Consider the following 22,772-nt stretch of genomic DNA (forward strand, 5'->3'; position numbering starts at 1 on the left):
CTATTTGAACATCAACTTGTCAGCTTGGCAGAAGAAGAACGTCTTCAGAGAATTACAGATGACAAATCTATACCACTAAAACTGGTTAGGTAGTCAACTAGGCTGCGAAACCTTATATCTATAAACAGCACACATCTATAACATCAAGGAATAACAGGGTTTTTCATCCATTAACTTGTACTGTTCTCTGCACGTAAACAATATGACAAAAAAAATAAACATCTTTTAAAGCAGGAATGCATGAGCTGAAGCATTTAGGTATTGAATCTACCAAAGTCCAACAACTGGAAAATTCCCTTCAGTCTACAATAATCTAAATGTGATTTCATTGTGTTTTTTTTTTCTTTTTAGGAAAATAAAAAAAGTACCTAACTGATTTGTCGTGCTTTGTACACCAGCAACAGGTGCAACGTAACATTAGGTAAGAAGAATTCTAGATAAATATCTTTGAATACTTAAAAACAAGCAAACTTATCCGCACAGGGTGTTTCTGACTCGACTGGAGCGATGACGCACTGCAGTTTAAAAACCAATATAATAATATAAGTTTGTGTCATGGCTTTCTTTGGGGAACCATAACAACATGTGAAGTTAGGGGGTCAGTCATCCAACAGAGGTTTGCCCTGTCTCTCACACTTGTGTGTTTGGCCAAAAATATATCTTTGGAGTGACAGAAATGCCTTAATTTAGAAATATCACAATGCCCAGACACCAAAAAGAAAAGCTCATAAAGCAAATCCATTGGATTGCATAGAATATATTTTTTTCAAATATTATAATTTTTTTTCTCAACATAAGATTATTTTAAACCTGTATAGATATGGAATTGTCCTTTCCTAAAATAAAGCAAATATTTGCATTACGCATTATAATTTCCGCAGAAAGACATCTGCAGCTGCTCAGAAGGCGAGACCCTCCCCAGAGCTCTCTCCCACCACAGCGGGGGAGGTGCTGGGGGGGTCTGGGAGAGCCTGACCCGTCCCCTGGCTGGAGCAGGAGCCTGCAGGGGAGACGGCCAGGCTGCGGAACAACATGTCCATGGAGGGGAGCAGCGGACTCAGGAGGCTGACGGGGCAGAAGGCGGAGCCCCCATAGGGGGTGAAGTTCACCTTGTTGGGGTCCGGGCAGGAGGAGAGGAGGGCGGGCATGGGTTGGCGTGGAGAGCTACAAGACAAGAGGAGAGGGGCTTTAGGAAATTGAAGATAAGATGATAAACCTTTATTGATAACCCGGAGGAATATGTAGGCTTCACTCTGTTTTACACACACAGTACAAATGCACAGGTGTATAGGTGCACACATGCATTTTAAGAGGGGCCAGTGTACATATAGACAAGAACCGGAGACCCTCAGGTTCTCAGGACAAGTCTAGTTAGGACCGACTGAGCCCCTGAACCCGCATTGTGTTTGTTTCTTCCGACAGGATCCGCAGAGAGGGCGGTGTTCCTTCACTACAGGTTTATGAGAGAGTCACTTTGCCCCCCCCTGTGTTGGTCACCAAGGAGATCGGTTAGTCCAGGGTGGGCAAATAGGGGGCGCCCTCTCCTAGTGTTAGGAGCAGCTATTATGTAGCCAAGTCCCTACAGACTGAGCCACCACCACCCAAAAAAAGAACACCTTTAAGATTTAGTTGTAGAAATTGGATTTGGTTAGACAACAGTTACTTTAACCATCAATGATATGGTAAGTATTCTGGTCCCTAAAAAAGTAGTCTCTCCTCATGATTTAAGGGTTTTTACCAAAGACTTCAATACATTACAAGTGACAGACTCACAAAAGGGAAAGACACATATTTATAACAGCAGTGAGAACTGTAGCATTTTATCTGACAGCTTTGCAGATTAAATAAATCATAAGTGAATGAATAAATAAATTCTGATGTGTAGGAAAAATAGGTTAATCTTCCCAGTTGTATAAACAGGGTATATGCAGGAATCCTGAAGTTAGATGTAAGACCTTTTTTAAGACCCTTTCCATACATTTTAAGACCTCATCGCCACTTGGAGTTTTAACCGGTTACATTGGCGAAACACTTTACCTCACATTGACTATATACAGTATTGATTGTCCTTCCTCCTTATCAAACCATTTGGACGCAGACTTGCATTTCCCCATAACGATGTTGTTTAACAACCGGCGTAAACGGACCTTCGTGCGCTATCAAGCAGTGAGCGTGCGATGTCCTGTTCAGATGACGTCAAATCCAACGGGATGCCATAAATAAAGTACACAGAATCACACTACACACCTACGCAATGATTACATTCAGGCAGACTGTAGAATACAACCTCTTTGGACCATTTATATACTTTTTGAAAACAAGCTACAAAATGTAATACCTTGGAAAAAATAGCCTTAATTTTCGCTAAATTGATTTATCAATTTTTTAATACTTTTTAAGACCCCGCGGACCCCCTGAGTGTATAAACATGAGCTCCATCATTACAAGATGCAACATTAGGGCAGTAAACATTATTGCAATGATACTTATAGTATAGAACATTCTGAAATGGGCTATTCTGCATAATAAGTGCTTCAAGTGTACATATTTTGGATATAAATGCAGGACTTTGGCTTGAGCTGAATTTTTACACTGCAGCTAATTTCACATCGCAATATACAGGTCGAGTAAGAACAAGACTTAAAAACAGGAAGTATTTTTTTCATTAATTGTACAGTTGTTGTTTTAGTTTGAAAACATTGTTCCCTTATCATGCCTTTGGTTAACCATACTGGTTATAGTTCTAAATATACGTGTGGTCACGTTTAGACAGTATAGTATACAGTAAAAAAAAAAAAAAAGGCTAATGTATGAATACCAGAAAGCTTCCACGCAGTTTGAATTTATGTTTAATATTTGGAATTAATTAAATAGTTTATTGCAAAAAAAGCCCTTTATTAGCTACCTCTCTGGGTAGAGGTTAAGGAAAAAACATCTAAAATAGGAAATTAACTAGTCTCTAAAGGGAAAATCTGCCCATTTTAAGCAACAAAGTCTGTTGAAAGGCCATGTAGAGAGCTTGTATAACGTGTTTGTGGCTCCAGAGGGAGCTGTGATGAATTGCCTCGAATGTGAGTGAAGAATACAAGTTTGAATTGAAAACAGAAACAACCGGGGCTCTGGAGCAGAGACCTCTGTAGCTCAATGCCGCCCACTAGCAGAACACACCTAAATCTCCAACGGTTGGCTTTCAACTTGCATTGTGGGTAATGTAGGCGCCATGTCTCCATTTTGTGGAGATGGGGAACACACATACCTGGTTTCCTCCCAGACTTTAATCCTCTCGCAGCCCTCTGGCGGCTCCCTCTGGAAGCAGCAGCTCTTGTTGGGCCCCGGGGAGGACGAGAGGTCGGCCTCGTTCTGGGAGGAAAACGGAGACAGGAGGCACATCTCTGCTCCGTCTGTCAGACCTGAAGACAGCAGAAAAAAACGACAATATATCAATGATTCGTTAAACTTTCATTGACAGTTTGTTCCTGGGATTTAATGGGGCAGACAATCCGAAAAACATGTTCTGGGCTATAAAAGTAAATCTGTGGCTTAGACATAACTCCATCACTTCAGTTAATTATTAAACAAAATTAAAAAAATGTGCACTGTGATTAGTCAACCTTTTTCAAATTCAACCATGTACTACTTAAATGGTTCAACTATAATACAATAGTGTACGTATGCAAATACAAAGTAGTTTCAGATCGTTCACTGACTAAACCACCAAAACAACCTGTTGGTTTGTAAGGAGGTGTAGCTGCCGTCAGTGTTTCACAAGATAAATGCAGGTTGAATCCTTATTTTAAAACCATCAACATGAACTGTGTTAAAAGCGGTTAAATGCTTTGCCCCACAAACATGTTTAAAATGTCTTGTTTTTTTATTTATTCCATGGTGTCAATCTGGAAAGAGGCTACAATGAAGTGTGCACAGACATTACTATTCAAGTGTCTGCCGGGGGAACAGGTTTAGCTGATGCCTGTTAGACTGCACAGTGGTTCTCTCATTTCAGGTTCTGTCCGAGTGGTTTGCCAAATCTAGGCCATGTTTTGAGAGAAGTGCAAGTGTCACAGCAGTTACTTTCCCTTAGCTTTTCTGGTAATTTCTTACTAATCCAATGTATTAAAAGCTATGTATAACAGAAACGTCCAGGTAGATGATTGAAGGCATAGGATTAACTCAGACCTCCAGCTTAATTGTTGGAACAAATGCACAGTAAACATAAACATCGCGATTACGGCTTGCAACGATTACGAAAAAGTAATCGAAATAAAAGGATTATTTTTTTATTATTATGACTTTCTTTTTCTTTTTAAATACTTCTTTTTTTTTCAGTTGAATTATACTTAAAGTTCAGGGTAATCAACTGTTAAAAACACTGTTCACATTTTTTTCTCTCCAATAAATTGATGTTTTCAAAGTAAATGAATAATCGCATTTAATAATCGCAATTACAATTATTGACCCAAATAATCGAGATTATGATTTATGCCATAATCGAGCAGCCCTAAGTAAACATGCCACTATGGACCAAACTGTCAGCTCATTTTGCACATGTACCACTTTTGCAATCAGTGAACTACCACCAAGAGGCTAACCTTGATGCAGATCCAGAGGTGCATCTTCAGGGTCCGCTGGGGAATTGGAGAAGTTTGTGGGAGAGGAACTGGGTGAGGAGGATGTGGAGGAAGATGAGGACAAGGGTGTAGTGGCGGGGTCACTCTGAGATCCACTGCTGCAGCTCTGCGGCGGAACCGGAGCCCGGTGGCCGTCTGGAACCTCCAGGAGCTGAGAATATGAGCAATGTAAATAACGTCAGCCTCCATTATATCACATGCTATCTTGCAGGAATCGTGTGTGCTGAGGGAGGGTAGGGGGCAGTTACCCTGTGCTGAGGGTGCGCTGGCTGGCAGATGAACATGCCCTCCAGCTCCTGGTTGAGTCCCTCCACACTGCAGCGCAGCCGGGGGACCAGAGTACACAGGGGGGCCAGGGGGATGGGGATGGGCTGAGTCTGAGGACACAAACAAAGCAAACGGAATTTAGGCTTCATTACTTTTGAGGGAAAACATAACGGATCGAACACCTCGTGTGTTTTTATACAGTTAACAAGTCAGTGTCGCATGTTTGCTCTAATTGTTAAGCAATTTGAGCATAGACAAAGATGTTGCATAAATAGAGTTTATCATCACTACAAATTCTGAAAAACTCTTATGCAGCAATAGAGGCAGCGATAACTCGACCTGGCGATTAGACAGAAAAAATATTCCAATAAGATATTTGATTAATGGTTTAAGGATCGTTTCCTGCAAAAATATCTTGGACTGACAAAACAAGTTATTAAAAAAGACATTACAGATTTTGTGTATATGTGAAAGCAATATATAAAATCAACTCATTAACCATCATTATGGACTCTGAGGAACTAGGAAGGAATTTATTTGAAACTATTCGGCCGGTTAATTGATTATATGCAAATCATTGTTTCAGAAAAGCCAATTCATCTTAAGTTAAATATGAAAGCAACATGTGTTAAAAGGGACATAACGGGGTGGAGGTCCTTTTAAAAAACTCTTTAAAACTTAAAGGTATTACTGAGGCTTCTCGCTGTTCTCATTGGTTTGTAACGTCACCACAGTTTGGTGTGAAACCGCCTCGGCCCGGTGGATTGAGGCACCACAGAACTGAGCTGACCAGCTGTGCTGAAAAGCAGAACTACACATTTCATTCTGAAAGCAGAAGCAGTGTGATGTGGTAGTCTTCCTGTTGCTTCAGCGTTTTATTTAATTCACTTCCTGCGATGAACTGCACATCAAGTTCACGTTGATGGAGGTAAACAGTGATGCTAGGCTGCACTGATGAAGGAATATCTGTGAGTACCCACAAGCACAGAGTAATTGATGCGGTGTGTTTGTGTGTGGGGGTGATGCTAAGGTACCTGAGTAGTTCCTAAGCTACAGCTCCCCTGAGGGTATCCACACTGGCGGTCTTTGTCGTGCCCCCCAGAGACGGCAGGTTTGCTTCGCTGCTGCAGCTGTTGTTTTAGTTTAGAGATCTGCAACGAACACAGGTTATTGTCAGTCAATCAGCTTGTACAGAAACACAAACACTCAATTACAAATGTCACATGTTTCATAACAAGGGTCTTCTTCAGAAGCATGTTAGCGGCTATAATCTGATTGTATGGTGGCTCAGATCAAATATATGATGAGGAGTGAAGCTCAAAAAAAGGGAAGTCTATTTGCAGATGAGATCATTTGGTCTCCTGTTGCTCAATGTTGTCAAAGCAATTAAGTCAGGCCTTTTCTTCCGCCCTGAGCGTGCTCTCTTCGACATTCAGCTGGTTGATACAAACATACGTTGAGTAATGCAGTAAAGTCGAGATTCACCTCTCGCAGATGCTCAGCGCTGCCCCACGATGCCGATCGTTTGTGGCTGCTGCTGCTGCTGCTGCTGCTGCTGCTGCTTCTTCTGCTCTGGGATTTATCAGACCATGAGTCTGGGGTCTAGGGAGTATAAAAGGCAACTATAAGAACAAATATTCTTCAAATAAGATCACATGTGTCTGAAAAATCAGCGCATATATATATATATATATATCATAGTTTTAGCCTAAGCTGCTGATCATACAACAAAATCACACAGACTGGAAATCATAACTATTAAGTCACACAACATTTCAGGACTTCACACTTCTTTTGACAAAAGTTGCACACTTCATGCTCAAAGGCTGATCTGCAGCCACATCACATCATCCACACCCACAGACTTTATTCACACTTGTCAAAAAGCGAAAGAGCATGGAGAAACTGAAAAACAAAGAGGGGGGGGGGAGGAGGATGTGGGCAACAGAACAGCCGTGGCGAGTGCCTGCACACAGCAGCACAGAGGATGGGTGCAGCCAAAACGGCCTCATCAGCTGACTTCAGGGACAGTTCTCATGGCTGTGGTTTTTGCTCTGCAATAGCTACGCGAGTACTGGACCCTCCTTCTTTCTGTCTCCTAGCAACTGGTTTCTCCTCTAAATCTGCAACCTAATCTTTAACATGGTTCAACCCCCTAAAAAGTTGTTAACGACCTTCAAAACAAAACTATTACTGTGGAAACAGCTGTGGTAAAGTCATGCATTCCACTCATTTCAGCACTTTCTTCAGCAGGAGCAGACCTGGGTGGACTTGTCCTTGCGAGACGGGCTGCTCGGCCCCTCTGGTTCTTTGGGCCAGTGTCCCTGTAGGTACGGCCCTATGATGGCGTCCAGAGACATCGTCCGCCTCATGCCAGAGCTCAGCTGGTGCGATTTGGGCTTTCCAGCTGTTGGAAAGAGAAAACATTTACTTGACATGCAGCAACAGATTACTCTGCTGTAGCTTGAGTTTTCATCAGACTGTTGAAAGCTGAATACGTTTTAGCATTGTTCTCCAATACTAAGCTTTATAACAGTGGTTTTTACTTTTGTGTCAGATACAAATATTACTTATAATAAACACCTATATCAAAATATGAAATGTGTCCAGAAAAGTTATAATTTGGTTAAAGTGAACACACTTTAGGTCACCATTAACAACACCTGGGGCTGAAATGATAAAGTTGAATAATGTTTAATTGAGTAGAAGATTTGACATTAATGGCACAGTTGTTTATAACTTGTTGATCGTTTAACTAATTTATTTTTAGGAAAACTAGCAAACATTTGCTTGTTCTAGCCTCAAACTCAAACAAAGACTTCCTGTATCATTTATCTGACTTTAGTGGAAAAAAATAATAATTGACTATCAGGGAACTTCTGTTTTGTATTTCAAACTATGAGAATTCAATGTTTACAACAAGGTATCTACCAGATAAATGGACAACAAAAACAAGAATGCATGGCAGATCATAACCATAGGGTTGTATCGTAGTTTCTTAATACTCACTGTTTGACTTGCATATAAATCAATACAATACAGCCATGTAACAATGAATAAGTAGTTGAAAACTTCCTTGTTGAAATAATTGATTATTACTAGTTCACAGGGTTTCTCAATCACAGGGTCTTTACTCGATCATGCATGTCAAATGTTAACTAATTAGAAGTTATTTTAGCTTGTGTAAAGCAAAGTGTTTATTAAGCTGCATTACACAATGTAGGCATTTTTTTAAAGTCACATTAAGAGTATACTAATCGACGTAGGATCAATTTTTAATCCACACAGTGTGACAGGTGTGGAGCTCATACCTGTCTTTCCATCTCTCCGGTGTGATCTCGGCTTGCTGGACAGCTGATAGGGAATAGTAGCCTTGAGGGGCTGTGGACCCAGAGTAACCCCCCGGATCTGTCCCACTCCACATGGACCAAACATCTTTCCAGAAACAAATCTGGGACTATGTGGCTGAAAAAAGCAGTGGATATCTGGTGGAGATTGGGGGAGCTCTGTGGAAACACTGGTGGCTAAATCACCAGCTGCAACCCTTCCTCCACTGGTGATGACCAGAACTAAAAAAACCGTTACAAAAGTCGGCCTTAAGTCATTTAAATATAATTTCCAGGTTGACACATCCACCAGCTGCAATTAACTCGACAGATGAGATGTTACTAACAGCCTGAGATAAAGTGATCCTCGGCCGTGATCATGCTTTTTTTCTGGCTTGTGTGCGAGTTAGCAGCCTAGCAAGCAAAGTTTCTTTGTGAGGATGTTGAGATATTTCACCCCGTTGTCGAACAAGGAAGCAGCTCCAGTTTCAAAAAGTAACTTTAGGGTCAACCTCTACGTCTCCTGACCAAACCTGGAAGTATATTTCATTATGGTTTGTCGGGCTGTAGAGGGTTTTTGTGGCCCGAAAAGTTGCGAGGTGGCCACAGTAGTTTTCCCCTCCGCGTTCTTGTCTTTACTCCAAAACACCTCCACAACCACGCTGGTGTGGATTTAATTATATGAGGGGCGGGGTCCGACTCGGAATCTTACTTTTCATTGGTTGATGGAGCCCTTGGCTTCAATTCTATTGGACAATCCCCCATCAATCCGTCAAACCTCGGACAGTGTTACTTTCTGTCACCGCCCCATATCTCATATTAACCGATTTTCGCCTTTAAAAGACAACTTTAAGCTTATTTAGTATGTTGGATTACAGATGGATTACTTCTTAGAACTTCGTCAATGGTTGAAGCCTAGTGTGATCCGACGATGTATTTAAAGGACCATCGTTTGTTTGCAAGGTTTTTTTAATTTAGTTTTTTAGGTTTTTGAAAATAGGCCTACAAATCATGTCGCCTTCAGATTTGTCTGGAGTCTGGACCAATTTCAAACGCATTTCATACAGTCTAAGATTTGTATATACTACAGTTTTAATGTTTGCTTACTAATTATGATTACTTCATTATTATTACTTTCAAAATATTGGTACAGTCCAGTGGTACAATCAAATGTTTTAAACACTGTATTAGTTGTAAAGTATGGGATCTGTAGTTTATAGGCCCCAATATGGGCTACAAAACCACATATATAAATTTAATATCACCTTCATTTATTTATTGGCCAAATATTTCATCATACTTAGTTGAGGCGTATTAAGTCACCCTGACAGGGCATTTGTGCACCATCTGGGTGGAAGTGGTTTGGGTGTTGCATTTGCATGTATGAGAAAGTGTGCATTTTGGGAGATAAGGGTCCGGACACTGTGTAAAGGGAGTGCCAATGGGGGGGAAAGAGAATGGGGTAAAGATAACATGGCCTCCACTTTCAAGGCAGATCCTGGACCAGTTCTAACTCTACCAATGTCCCCTGACCTAAACTAAACTGTCCTCAGCGGGCACTTAGTTAAACGAGACCTCGGTCCACGCTTAGATAACACACTCGTGTCCATGGCAAACCACAATGGGAGTAAATGTGCTTTATCACAGAAGGGTGAAGTGCTGAATGTGTCCAGCGGCCTGCTCATCTATCTCGTGCAACTGCACCCAACAATTGATGTCACTTTGACAAAAAAGCAAAAGACAAAGCCAGATAACTAAACCAAACTTTTCCCCCCCTCCGATATCCATTTATTTTACAGCCAGGCAGTTAATTGGACAGTATGTCAATCAGGAATTTGTCTCCTACATAATACATTTCCAGGGTCTACCAAAGGACCTTCAGCTGTTGTTTGTTTAGCTCTGTGTATTTGTCCGTGTTAATGAATGAATGATCCTAACCTATGACCTCACATAAGCTATTTCAAACCCATCTGAGGAAAGTCGATGTCATGCTTCACAAAGTTGAGCTAAAAGGGGAGACATGAAAACAAAGAGTGACCTCTGCACAATGTGAAAGAGCGTGTGTGGGTTTCTTTAACCTACAGTAAATGAAATTGATGAGTTTTCAGCTACTTATTTACAACAACAACAAAAAATCAACTAATATCTTACCAGTGTGTTTTTATTGTGCCTGATCAGGTATGTAATACATTGAAACTGTGGTTTCTGAGTGGCAAATTGGCAACTATTCTTAAATGCAGCAAAAAGATTCACTTAAATGTAAATGTGGAGGCAATTCCTGAAGGATATCTATATGAACAAGATTAAGAGTCTGCAGAAATGCTAACAGAGCTATGAGGTTGTTTGAGAAACACAGTGCTTTGAGCTACATGCTAACATCATCATGCTAACTTGCTCACAACACCAATGCTAACATGCTAATGTTTTGTAGGAATAATCTTCACAGAGCTTTTCATCTTAGTTTAGCATGTTAGCATAACCTTTTCTACTCACCACTAACTACAGCTAAGGGTTATCATACTGATGATAATGTTATTTCATGCTTGTTTTTGAACATAGGCCTACACCAAACTAGCAAAAAACTAAACAAAATACACATTCTACTGTTTAATGTTTCAAAAAAGGGAGTTTTATTGCAGTTTAAATAACACAATGCATCCCAAATCTCACAACATTGCATGAGATTGCAATTTATATGTCACTAAATGATAAAAGCAATACAATTAATTAAAAATATAAAAATAACCAATCAAAAATAAATCAAATGACACACACGCACGTTGCACATTCACTATTTCTCTCCTGCTCAAACTACTCTATCTAGCCAGGTTTTTAGAAAAAGACAATGAAAACATTCATTCTGCATAGTTGCAATGCAATTTGCATTCATATGCAATAGATATTATGTCAGTTCACATTGTAATGGCTCTGCAAACCTTTATAGCCTCTCAAGTCTTTACTGTCACATCCTAAAATCTGTGTCTAACATACTATATGATTGAATAAGGCCTAAACTGTAAACCATCCTAATATCATAGAGCTGCTTCTTTTAATTTCTAAATAGTCTTCATCATAAAACCCTCTGTCCATGTTAACAGTATAAGCCTCTCTTTTAAAATAGTCTGATATAATATGGCAAAACATTGTTTCTGTTCCCTTTAAGGTTATACCAGCTCATCCACCCAGCACCGCCAGTATTATGCAAGAGGCGGAATAAGATACACTGACAGAAGAAGGATAAGACACAGACAAATGGACAAGTACACACAGGACAATCCTACAGCGATTTTTTGTTCAATGTTACCAGTAGAGACGTGACTGTAATTACACACATCATGACGTAACAGAGGTCATCTTGGACCAGTGGTTTGCATTCCAGGAGGCTTAATCGTGTCAAGACTATTAGAGACAGTGAAGCTGCAGGAGGCCGTCGGGCAGTACAGCAGCTTTTCCTGCGTCTTTGCCACAAAGAGGGAGGCTACTCTTTCACAAATGCTTTAAAAAGGTGTAACTTGATACCTAGAGCATGAAGGAACTCACGTCAGGGCCACAAAAGAGAGCATTTGTCCACCTCCCAGAAGTAGTCTTTTGTGTTTTCATGTTGAATTGTCTCAGTTAACAGGTCGGCAGTGTTTCTTTAGCGCCCCCTAGCTGGGAGAGAGGGCAGGACTGTTCTCTTTGCTGATGTGGACCAGGCACTCACTGGACTTGAGGCTAGCCAGAGACTTGCAGCTGCGGAGGGAGGACAGGGACCCACACAGGCCTATCATGGAGGGGGTGTAGTCCTTTTCTGTAAGGGTGCGACACACATGCGAAGGGAGGGTCAACTCAACTGTTTTGTGTGAGTTCGTTATTATCTCACTAAAACACAGTGTGTGTGGCTTTGTAAAATGTCACCTGTGCACCAGGCTCCTCCATTCTGTTTCCCTTCAGTCCTCTGGGAGTCTGAGTCCAGGCTGATCTCCACTGACAGCAGCTCTGTGCTGGGGAAACTCCTCCTGCAGGACAAGAAAAGTACAAACTAAGGAGTTAACAATACATCCATCCATCCATCCATCTTCTCCCGCTTATCCGTGGTCGGGTCGCGGAGGTAGCAGTTCCAGCAGAGAGCCCCAAACTTTCTTTTCCCTGGCCACATCAACCAGCTCTGACTGGGGGATCCCAAGGCGCTCCCAGGCCAGCGAAGAGATAACAATAACAATAACAATACTGTAAATATAATAAAATGGAGTCTCTTTATTGATTGTAGTAAAAAAAATTGCATGCATTACATTTCGAGGGGTCATTGTTAAAGGAAATGTATGCAAATATACAGTATTTGTGGATATGAACCCTGTAATATACCACCTTAATACTTTTGGGCATATGAATGTACAGTATTTGAGCTGAAATTCTAAATCTATCTATGGGCAACTTACATTTTTTGGCTTTAGCTTCCAATGTAAGGAAGTCATCTTTTTTTGTCATGTCTTGGACCAATCATCCCCCAAAAAACGAGCAATTTGAAAATATCAAACTGGGCTATAGGGAGTTATATTGGCTATTATTAACTGACACGTCCTTGTCTAAACAAATACAAACCGGCGGAACAGCTTGACGTCGTCTTGGTTGTTGTAAATCTGGATCGCCGGCCACTGGTTGACCAGAGGGATTGTAAGGTTTTTGGCCAGGTGGTTGGAGTCACAGGGAATTAAGCTTGTCCTGGCCAAAATGTGCATACAATATACACATTACTAAAAAGCATTGAAATCTAGGACTGTGATACAGACACGTCAAAACCTTCACCTAAACAAATGAAAATGCATAATTGTTCTATGGTTTAAAGTGAGGAATATGAGGGTAACATGCGGTCAGTCGACATCACTCACAGCTGCTCCTGAAGCTCCAGGACGATGGCCTCCAGTTCCTTCTTCTCCTGCCTGCAGTGGCTCTCCAGCTCCTCCAGGTGGGCCTTTAGCCTCTTGTTCTCCGTTTCTGTGTTCTTCAGCTGGGACTCACGCAGGCGTACAAGCTCCTCCAGGTAACCCTGATAACACACGTCCACACTGAGTGACAGGACATATCTTCATCCTCGGATACTCAAATTAGAAACTGTCCAACAGAGATGCTGAGTGAATTACAGAAATTATTTTGTGATGCAATTTTTTACAAAGGAAAAGAAGGAAATAGTATGAGGAAGTGTGAAGTCCATGTAGTGAGGAGGTTAGGATTGATGAATGGGTCAAATAACAAAATGACTTTCACCAAGGAGACGGAGTGTTGATTTATTTTAACGCACATAAGGTACCTTACAACATACTTAAATTATGTAACTCTACTTGCTACACACATGCCTACTTAAATAAAACAACGTTAAAACCACCAAATTGGCGATAAAAGGTTAATTTCTGACAGATTACCACAGGGCTAATGCATGGGTAAAGGGGAAAGCCGCCATAACAAACGACCAGATAAAACAGACTGTTATCTTGATTAAATTACAGTTTTTTCTGGATTTGAATTCATGGAAACATTTGGGATAATGTATACAACCCTATATCCCAAAAGTGGAAACACTATTTATTCAAGCAATACTATCCTGTGCATTGTCAAACACCCAAATATGGTTGTCTACCTTTTGAGCATTGACGATGTTGAACCTCTGCTCCATCTTGCGACACTTTGTGCTCAAGCTCTCCTCGTCGGGGACCAGGGGGATGTAGGGGTGGTCCGGGACGCTGTCGTCGCTTGTGGTGCTGTCAACACTGTGTCGATCGTCATCATCACTCAGGTAATCATAGCTGCAGCAGAAGCACTCAATTATTTATTTTAAAGTGTCAAGTATCAAAATCTACTTTCCTAGTAGGGTATTTAGAGAGGAGATTTAATTAACTTTGTCTTTTCTCTACAGTGTTAATGAACAAACCTTTGTGTGAATTTCAAGTAAGGTGTGAAGTCAATCACGGCAGAAGATTTCCCATCTAAGGCTTCTCCTTTAAGACAGAAACTACAGAAGGAGAAACCAGACAGACAGGAGACAACATATTATCACATAGCCATGTCAAATCAAGTGTTTTTAATGCGTAGATAACATTTTTTTAAGGTTTCCTCACTTAAAATCTATGGCTCCGAGTCCTATGAGCATCCCTGTTAGGACGGTGGCTTCCTCCCTTAACACGATGGCTCCTTCTGCATAGAACCTCCTAAAGGTGAGACTCAGGTGAATGGGGTAAAAAACTTAACAAATATAAACCACCATTAAACGTGCCCAATTGATAATTTATATTAAGACAATATTTTTTTCTATTACAAGTTTTCTGAAATGTTGTGTTTTCATATGCAAATTAAGCATTATGTTAATAAATGTTTTAATTTGCAAACATTTTTAGAAAAGAAAACTAATTATTGGATAATGCCGGGTTAAAATGATTGGTTCATTTTGTTGATGCAATAGAGTAAGTGGCTTGTATAGAGATAACTTTGCCATGTATCCTATTTAGGAATTAAAAATGATAAACATGAGGCTCTGAATGATATATGAATAGACCCCTATCTATAAACTTTCAAATTATAGAAAGGATTGAAAATGGAAAGTTTGCTGGTGCTGATGAAGTAGTAGGTTTAAATTGGAGTATATAAGGTAACGCTAAGCACATCTTGGAGAAACCTACATGTACAAAATAGACAAGGTTAAGTGAAATAAACACCTTCATTTTTGGTTCTGTATAGTGAGGTGTGTGTGTGTGTGTGTGTGTGTGTGTGTGTGTGTGTGTGTGTGTGTGTGTGTGTGTGTGTGTGTGTGTGTGTGTGTGTGTGTGTGTGGCCTCTATGTGTGGTCTGTCACCTTTAACCTGCTGTCCTGAGGAGCCTCTTCAGTGGCTGCTGCTCTTCACACGTTAAAACATCGTCCTCTTCCTCACTCAGAGACTTCATCACAGGGGGAACAAAAAGTAATAAGATATTATACGTCAGTAAAATAATTAATACCACACTTTAGAAAAACTCTGCAACTAAAACCCCGGCATTAAATATGCAGAATGGCCATTTCAGAATATTAAATACTATATATTTGGATTGTAATTATCAGTGGTACATTTACTCAGACATACATTATTTATTTGACACATGTAAAAACATATGAAATGACGAAGTATTATATATTATATATATATATTATATTAATGTACAGAAAAAGTACAATATTACCCTCGGAGATGTAGAGGAGATCTAGATATAACAATTTTACATTTATTTCATAACAAACCAGACGTCGGGTAGAACATCGAATCGAAAGAAGATAATCAATTAAATATGTTTATACTAGAGGGAACACAGGGATTTGAGCCTTTGACAAAAGTTAAATAAAAGCATTACGAATACATTTATATTCTACGATTTCCTCGTAATTGAACATGTCTACAAGACCAGGATGGATACTGTACATATAACATTTAGTTTGAATGAATAATATCTACAGTGTGTTAACCAACACATTCTCACTCCCAACTCGTAGTGACGTTATGTCAGGATCCCTTGGCCTCACTATCAAATGAAGTGGGGGCCCTTTAGCGTCAAATTTCAACTATCAGGGAGTCCCATTAGGCACTTTCACACCGGAGTACTTTTCCCGTTTATTTCCGATAGTTCCTGGAATTTTGCATTCACACCAAAAAGAGAAATTAGTTCATGAGAACTTTTACCCCCATTTGTAGTGCCTGCTAGAGAGGTGGGATCCTGGGGAGACAAAAGTACCCATTTCTGATTGGCTGGGCGAATTGCAAACCACGCCCCGTAAAATTCTGAAAAATGTTCTGAAACCGCCATTGTATTTGCTTGCATTAGCATTAGCATTATTAGCATTAGCCCCGTGGTCCAACGGAGAGAGACTAACTTATGGAAACACAAAATAAAACATGGGAGCGGTGGAGATGAGGAGGTGTCGGCGTTCTGGCGATTTACTCGGAAGGCTTCAGTAGAAGCTGCTGGGAGTCCCAGCAGCTTCTACTGAAGCCTTCCCCAACTCCGGGGACTTCCGGCCGGGGACTTCGGGTGGCAGTATACGCCGTGAAGTTGTTTGCGGCCTGCCAGTAAACCCAAAGCAGAAGAAGAAGAAGTGACGTCAGAGGCGTTGTTGTTAAGGAGTTGATCCTGCCCCTGCCCCCGCCTCGACGTTAGCGTGACGTATGCGATGCTTTTGCTCTGGCCGGACAACTTTTTGGTGCTTGAAACGAACCGGATTCCGGAGCTAAGAGGCTGCTCCGCTGCGGTGTGAACAGGAAAACCCGGTGCTTTTCAAGCTCCAGCTCCGAACCGGCCCTGAAACACCGTTGGTGTGAATGAGGTATAAGTGCTGGGCACTAAGTGCGGCAAAGTACTTGGTGTGAAAGCGGCCATTGACTTGCATTGAGCTCCGTGAACGTTGGTAATAGACGAGTTGGGATCGTGGAGAAATGCTCTCAGCAGAGCCATTCTCACAGCGTGACCTTTTTCTTACTCAATATCAAGCCATAACGTCACTATAGTACGAGTTGGGAGTGAGAATGTGTTGTGTAAATAGCCCCTGTAAGAATAGCCAATTAGTGGGGATCATATTTATGAATAAAAGATAATAAGATAAGATCAAAGCACTTTATTGATCCCAATCTGGGAAAGGTTTGCGCTGCAGCAGCAACATAGAAAGACAAGGCATTGCACATTAGAGAAATGAAAAGACTAGAAATAAACAATCCAAAATGTAAACGTCTCAATACAAATAAAATAGCATTAGAAAAAAAGTAGAAAATATACATGTTGAAATACAAATTGAACAAAGTCTAAAGCAGGATATTATACGTGTGAGGAATGGAATATTAAATATTAGATTGAAACACATGAAGGTCATTTCTCAGAGTATAGTGTTAGAATAGCCAATGCTGTATATAAATATATGAAGGTAATCTCTCCGAGTACTCCTCCCTCCCTCCCTCAGAGACCTCAGCTAAGATCACAGCCTCTCTGAGTGTTTACCTTCCTCTGCCTCCAGCTGGGATCCAGAGGGGAGGAGGGGAGATAAAGGGGGGAGACACAGACCGTGGATCAGAGTCTGGACGTCTCTCACGACGGCTCGTAGGTGTCCTTTGAGTCCTGGTGGTCCCCGCTTTGTTACAAACATCCGAACAAATGGTGGAGCATCAACGCCTCGTCGTGATTAATGGAGACCTCCAAATCCTTCTCAAGGCTTTTGTTGTCATGGCTACAGTGTAGATATGTCCGTGAACATCTGAGGTCACAGCCTCCAACCGTGCAACACAATAACACTGATCATATTGCGAGTAACTACCAAGAAATAGAACATAATACAAAGTGCAGAATAGTCTACAAGTAATTGGAATATTGATATATGTGAGATGCAAACAGATGAATGTTACGGATGTTCTTTCAAAAGTTCAGGTGTTTAAAAGTCTTACACTGGAAAAAATGCTGCTCCAAAAACAAGTTATACAATAATGAAAACAAGCTGTTTTCACTTAAAGCAAGTATAACAATCTGCCGATAGAACAAGTGAACATTTGCTTGGTAAGATTTCTCATCTGAGATACGACTCAAAGTAAGATGTTTCGACTTAACAAGACGATGCGTTAAAAACAAGACCTGATATCTCACTGCAGAGTTCCTGCTGACGTCCGTGTGTCTGATATCAGGAGTAGAGAGAGACACGTTCTGACTAGATGTTACAGCCGGGGCACGATCTGGAGTTGTTGTTGTTGTTCGTCCGTGGGATGGAGCCGTCTCTGAGTCTGGTTTCAGATCATCTCCCTTCTAATGTTCACGTTCAACCCTCATCTTTACTTATTATTATTATTAGACTTATTCTTGCTCACAGTGTTTCTAGAAAATGATAACATCCACATATCGTGCAGTAATCGACAAAAGCAGCATTTTCGTAGCATTTTTGACATAATCATGTATTTTTCACCGTGAACGATAGAAACGGTGGTGTGTGTCTTTACAACACATGCAGCGTTTAGAAAACATTCACCAACTTGAGGAATGTTTAACCCTCGTCTTGCATAATTAATCCAAATATGTGGGGTGTTATTTAACGCTACCTGGACATTCTTGCTAATTAGACCCATTTTATTTCTATTTTCACGCATTTTCAAGTTTTATCCACAGATCTTTTACCCGATATTCCACATATTTTACACAAATGGAGTTTAATGCACCTTTTAAAGCGAAGTATTCAACTTCCCTCCAGCTGCACTGTAGTCGTTGCATATCACAATAAAGCCATTGCAAGTAAAGTATTTGTACTTCCCAGCTCTGACATTAAGGGATGCCTCCTCTGCAGTTAAAGCAGTGTTTAGATGTTTCCTTTGCGTCCAGGTGGTCTCCACACTTTGTTACATTCTCCTCTCGTACAAATGGTGAAGTTTCTGTGGAGCATCGCTCCGTTTACAGCGGACCATTTGATGAGCAGCGCGTTGACAGGTGGACGAAACATTCCTGAAGAGCCTAAAGAAACTATCTGTTCACCAAAACGTCTAGGGCCGGGAAACTGGAAAGAGAAACAAATCTAAACTCTAAACTTTAATTTGAACTGTTCATATTAAGACTTTTTCTTTGACTTCTCAGAACAAATATTCATTACCTTCAGACCTCTTCACTTTTTTATCAAAAAAATATTTGGACTTATTTCCCGGAATTAGGAGATTTTCCAAGACTTCATAATTCAGAACATTTTTCAGGATTCTCAGAAGAAGAAATAGTCAATTGTTTTTGGGGGGATTTTAAGATTTTCAGCCAAAAAAAAGATCTGAATTGGTATTTCTTCTCAGATTTGTCAGAAAAAATATTTCCAACTTTGTTTCTCAGAATTTTGAAATTTCAACAAAAAAATCCCACTTTTTTTGCCCAATTCTCCCAAATGTTCCGATTCTTTTGAGATTTTTCGGAAATAGCCAAAACTATGATTCCATTCTTGCATTTTCAAGTTTCATCCACATATTTTTACAAATGTTTACTCACATTCAAACCAAAAGTCCACTTATTTTTCAAATAATAGTTTAATGCACCTTTTAAACACTACGGGAATCATTCAACTTCCATCCAGCTGCACTGTAGTTGTTGAATATCGCAATAAAGCCATTGCTCTTGACAAGGCTTCCCTCTCATTTCCCATTTCTGTATTTCCAGCTTTTCTTTGCAACGTTTTTCTCCGCTCTCATCACTCGTAGGTGTCCTGTGAGTCCTGGTGGTCCTCACTTTGTTACTCTCTTCTGTACAAATGGTGAAGTATCTGTGGAGCCTCAATACCTCTGGATGTACTAAGTATGTTGTCCTTTAATACCAGCCATTGGTTTCTCATGCATTATAACCTTTGAAACACTGGATTTACTTTTAGATATTATGGATATTATTCAGATTTTCAATGACGTATTAATCCCATTTCCAGGTGACCTAAAGTCTGACCCAACCCGGATTTTCTGTTATATTAAGGTGCTGTTTACACGGAAACGAAACGGGTTGTATCCGCTACTCTTCTCTTCGCATAGAGTAGCCTATGTACTACAGCGTCTCCAGCGGGTCGAGCGGTCTCGTGTGAAGGGACACGTTTATTGAGAATATCCGTGTGAACGGAATACTTTTTTGATATCGAATTCGGTTTGTTTGCGTTCCCGTGTAAATGGGGCCTAAAGCTACAAACTGTTCAAAGCTGCTTTTTCCGAGATCATTTAAGATCATTTAAGATAGGAGGTACTTTATTCCCCCCCACCCAGAATTGAGAGATTTCTTGAAATTCAGACTTTTTTTCCCGAATTCTCCCCAATTCTTCCTGAATGCTCAGAAAAAAATGTATTCTTACTTTTCCCCCCGAATTTATCCTAAAAATATAATTGCAACATTTTCCAACTGGCAAAACAAATTCAGACAAAAAAAAATATTCTGAGATTTTCCAAAAGAGGCAGAATTTGTTGTTATCTTTCCGACTTTTTTCCCTTTTCCTATTCCGTAGCATCAGGCAATTTAAATCTGGTATATCATGACGTGATTTGTGTCTTCCATTCTTGGGTTGATTGCTCTTATAGATGGGATTCAGATATTAAAACATATTAAATCTGTCAGGAGTATTTAAATGAAGGAGGGCTGTTTAACACTTTGATGGAATGAGCGTGTGAAGTCAGAGAGGATCAGTGTGGGGGGGCTCGAGGTGTGAGGAGGAAACACTGCCACACAGCACTTATTTTATATCTCTTCTGACAATTACAACTTAAAATACTTCATTTAACTGAAGAAGGAGGAAACACTCCAACTCATCTGGAGAAACATGGGGATGAATAACTGCAATCTGAAAAAGCGACAGAAGCTGACAAATTTAATTGAGTAAAAGTAGACAGTTGCATAAATTGGAAATCCTAACTAAATTACATTAAATAATATAACATTTAATAAGCATATGTTTTTAAATATAAGAATTCACAGTAAAAATGTGCATTACAAAATATTTTTAAAATAAAATATGGAAGAATATTGACGTAAAAATATGAAATATTAAGAGGAAATAAGAATAAATGGAACACAAATATGTATATAAGAAGGTAGAGTAAAAGTGTGCAATAAAATAATAATAATGTAATGTTAGCATTTGATTTACATAGAGCTTATAGCTTTAAGAGGTGGGTTTTATATATACTGCATATCTGATCATGTATTTCTTATGTTTGCTGTTGTTTTTGTTGTTGTTCCTCTTCTGCAGTTTCCAGCGTCAGCGTGGAGCGTGGCTGTGACGAAAGCGCAGGAATGGATCCGGCTGCAGTAAAGAGGCTCGGAGCTGAAACTGAAGCGTGAGGACCGTAAACGCTGAGGGAGGCCCAGGAACCAGCGGAGATCAGGTTTCAGATCCGTGAGGAATCCTACATCCACAGAATCACAAGTGGAGACTCACACTGCTGAAATAAAGCAGCGAAAAGGAGAGCAGAGGGAAAAGGGGGGAAGTAACTAAGTGCATTAAGTAGTTCATTAACTCAAGTACTAATTAACGTGCTTGTACTTTACTTGAGTATTTCCATTGTTATTACTTTATACTCTACCAAATGTCAGTGGGAGATATTATACTTGGAACTACAGCACGGTCACATGACTTCGCGCCACCACCGCTAAGCTAAAGGTGGCTAATGTTGGGCTATAAAGGAACTACAGCACGGTAGGGGTTTCACAACTACCAATATTTACTAGTCGACACATTTTTCAAAATAGTAGTCGACTAGTCGACTAGTCGTTACGTCATAATAAAGACACACAAAGAGAGGTGTACAACTGTATTTTCTATTGGAACTCATACAGTGTGGTGACCACCTTTAATACACTGGGTCATAATTCACACACGGAACTGTGGGGTAGGGCTATTGTTCCCACACGGACATGTTTGTGTTTACTATATGTTGTGTGCCCTCCTGACTTCACTCTCTCTTCTTCCCGGACTGCAACCGGACAACATGTCCTTTTCTACTCTCTAATAAAGTACCCGGAAGAAGAGAGAGTGAAGTCAGGAGGGCACACAACATATAGTAAACACANACACACACACCTTATCACCTGAATCTCCTCCTAGAGCACCCTTATCACCTGAATCTCCTCCTAGAGCACCGTTGTGTTCTTTTTAACCAAATCTCTCTCAGAGGGGCGTGGGGAGGGGCTCCTTATTTTCATCTAAAGTAACAGACAGAGAATCAGCACTTTTGAAACAGGGCTGAAACAGAGGGGAGTACGGGATGCTATAATAATGTGTTTGGTATTTGGAGCCAAACACTCCAGAGACATGTTTTGTATATATCTGAGACCTATAATAAAGTAATGAAAACCAGTATAATAGGGAACCTTTAAGAAATGAAGACGTGATTAGCCATTGACCATTTATTAAAATCAATTCCACCATCTCTCTGAATTCAAATTAATAAGATACTGATTTTTTTTTCACAATATATTATAATTTATTGAAAAGAATTGTCTAACATGCTGTTTGTTCTATGTACTTAACGTTTTTCTTTATAGTCGAACATTGGGCTTTCTCTCATACTGTACTGTAGCTGCACCTGTTTGCCCAAGACTACACTCTGTGTTTACTGAGATGAAAACACATGAAATAAGTTGATAGCCAGGTCCAACATATAATTGTAAAAAATATCTTATTCACGTTGCACTCCTTTCAGGCTCCGGCAGCTGGTTTGATGGTCAGAGGAGTTACTGGGACTATGTCCGTCTGTCCTGCGCTAAAGTCCCCAACAGCTGCATCAGCAGCATCGAGAGCATGGAGAACATCAGCACCTCCAGAGCCAAGGCAAGACCTCCGTACACTTAAAGTGAACATTGAAAATTGAAAGGATTCACAGTGAGATGTTATAGTATACAGTAAGAAATGTAAAGTCATTTCTGAACCTTGTGTGACTCCTTCAGGGGCGAGCCTGGATAAGAGTGGCCCTGATGGAGAAGAGGCTCTCTGAATACATCGCGACTGCTCTGAGGGACAGCAGAACAACCAGGTTAGAGGCCACACACACACACACACACACACACACACACAAATACACACACA

General features: G+C 40.4%; 2 protein-coding genes across 2 annotated transcripts in view; both read right to left on the reverse strand.

Annotated features, from left to right (window-relative positions):
• Positions 1-352: 352 nt before the first annotated feature.
• On the reverse strand, positions 353-8,857 carry LOC104946771 (protein FAM117A-like). The gene is made up of 8 exons (XM_010772653.1): positions 8,207-8,857; positions 7,157-7,302; positions 6,381-6,497; positions 5,930-6,046; positions 4,877-5,005; positions 4,590-4,779; positions 3,257-3,410; positions 353-1,164 (listed from the first exon to the last, which is right to left on the reverse strand). The coding sequence occupies exons 1-8, from the start codon at positions 8,328-8,330 to the stop codon at positions 900-902; spliced, it is 1,242 nt and encodes a 413-aa protein (XP_010770955.1). The 5' UTR covers positions 8,331-8,857; the 3' UTR covers positions 353-899.
• Positions 8,858-10,825: 1,968 nt separating this feature from the next.
• LOC104946790 (RUN domain-containing protein 3A-like) overlaps positions 10,826-22,772 on the reverse strand; it is a 16,118-nt gene continuing 4,171 nt past the window's right edge. Inside the window, exons 3-10 of the mRNA XM_010772676.1 lie at positions 15,052-15,127; positions 14,314-14,437; positions 14,127-14,207; positions 13,836-14,001; positions 13,090-13,247; positions 12,803-12,922; positions 12,119-12,219; positions 10,826-12,011 (exon numbers count right to left, since the gene is read on the reverse strand). Of these exons, the coding sequence (XP_010770978.1) occupies positions 11,869-12,011; positions 12,119-12,219; positions 12,803-12,922; positions 13,090-13,247; positions 13,836-14,001; positions 14,127-14,207; positions 14,314-14,437; positions 15,052-15,127 (969 nt within the window). The 3' untranslated portion in view covers positions 10,826-11,868. The remainder of the gene's footprint in view (positions 12,012-12,118; positions 12,220-12,802; positions 12,923-13,089; positions 13,248-13,835; positions 14,002-14,126; positions 14,208-14,313; positions 14,438-15,051; positions 15,128-22,772) is intronic.

This window comes from Notothenia coriiceps, unplaced genomic scaffold (assembly GCF_000735185.1).
Source record: "Notothenia coriiceps isolate Sejong01 unplaced genomic scaffold, NC01 NC01_scaffold00011594, whole genome shotgun sequence".
NCBI lineage: Eukaryota > Metazoa > Chordata > Actinopteri > Perciformes > Nototheniidae > Notothenia > Notothenia coriiceps.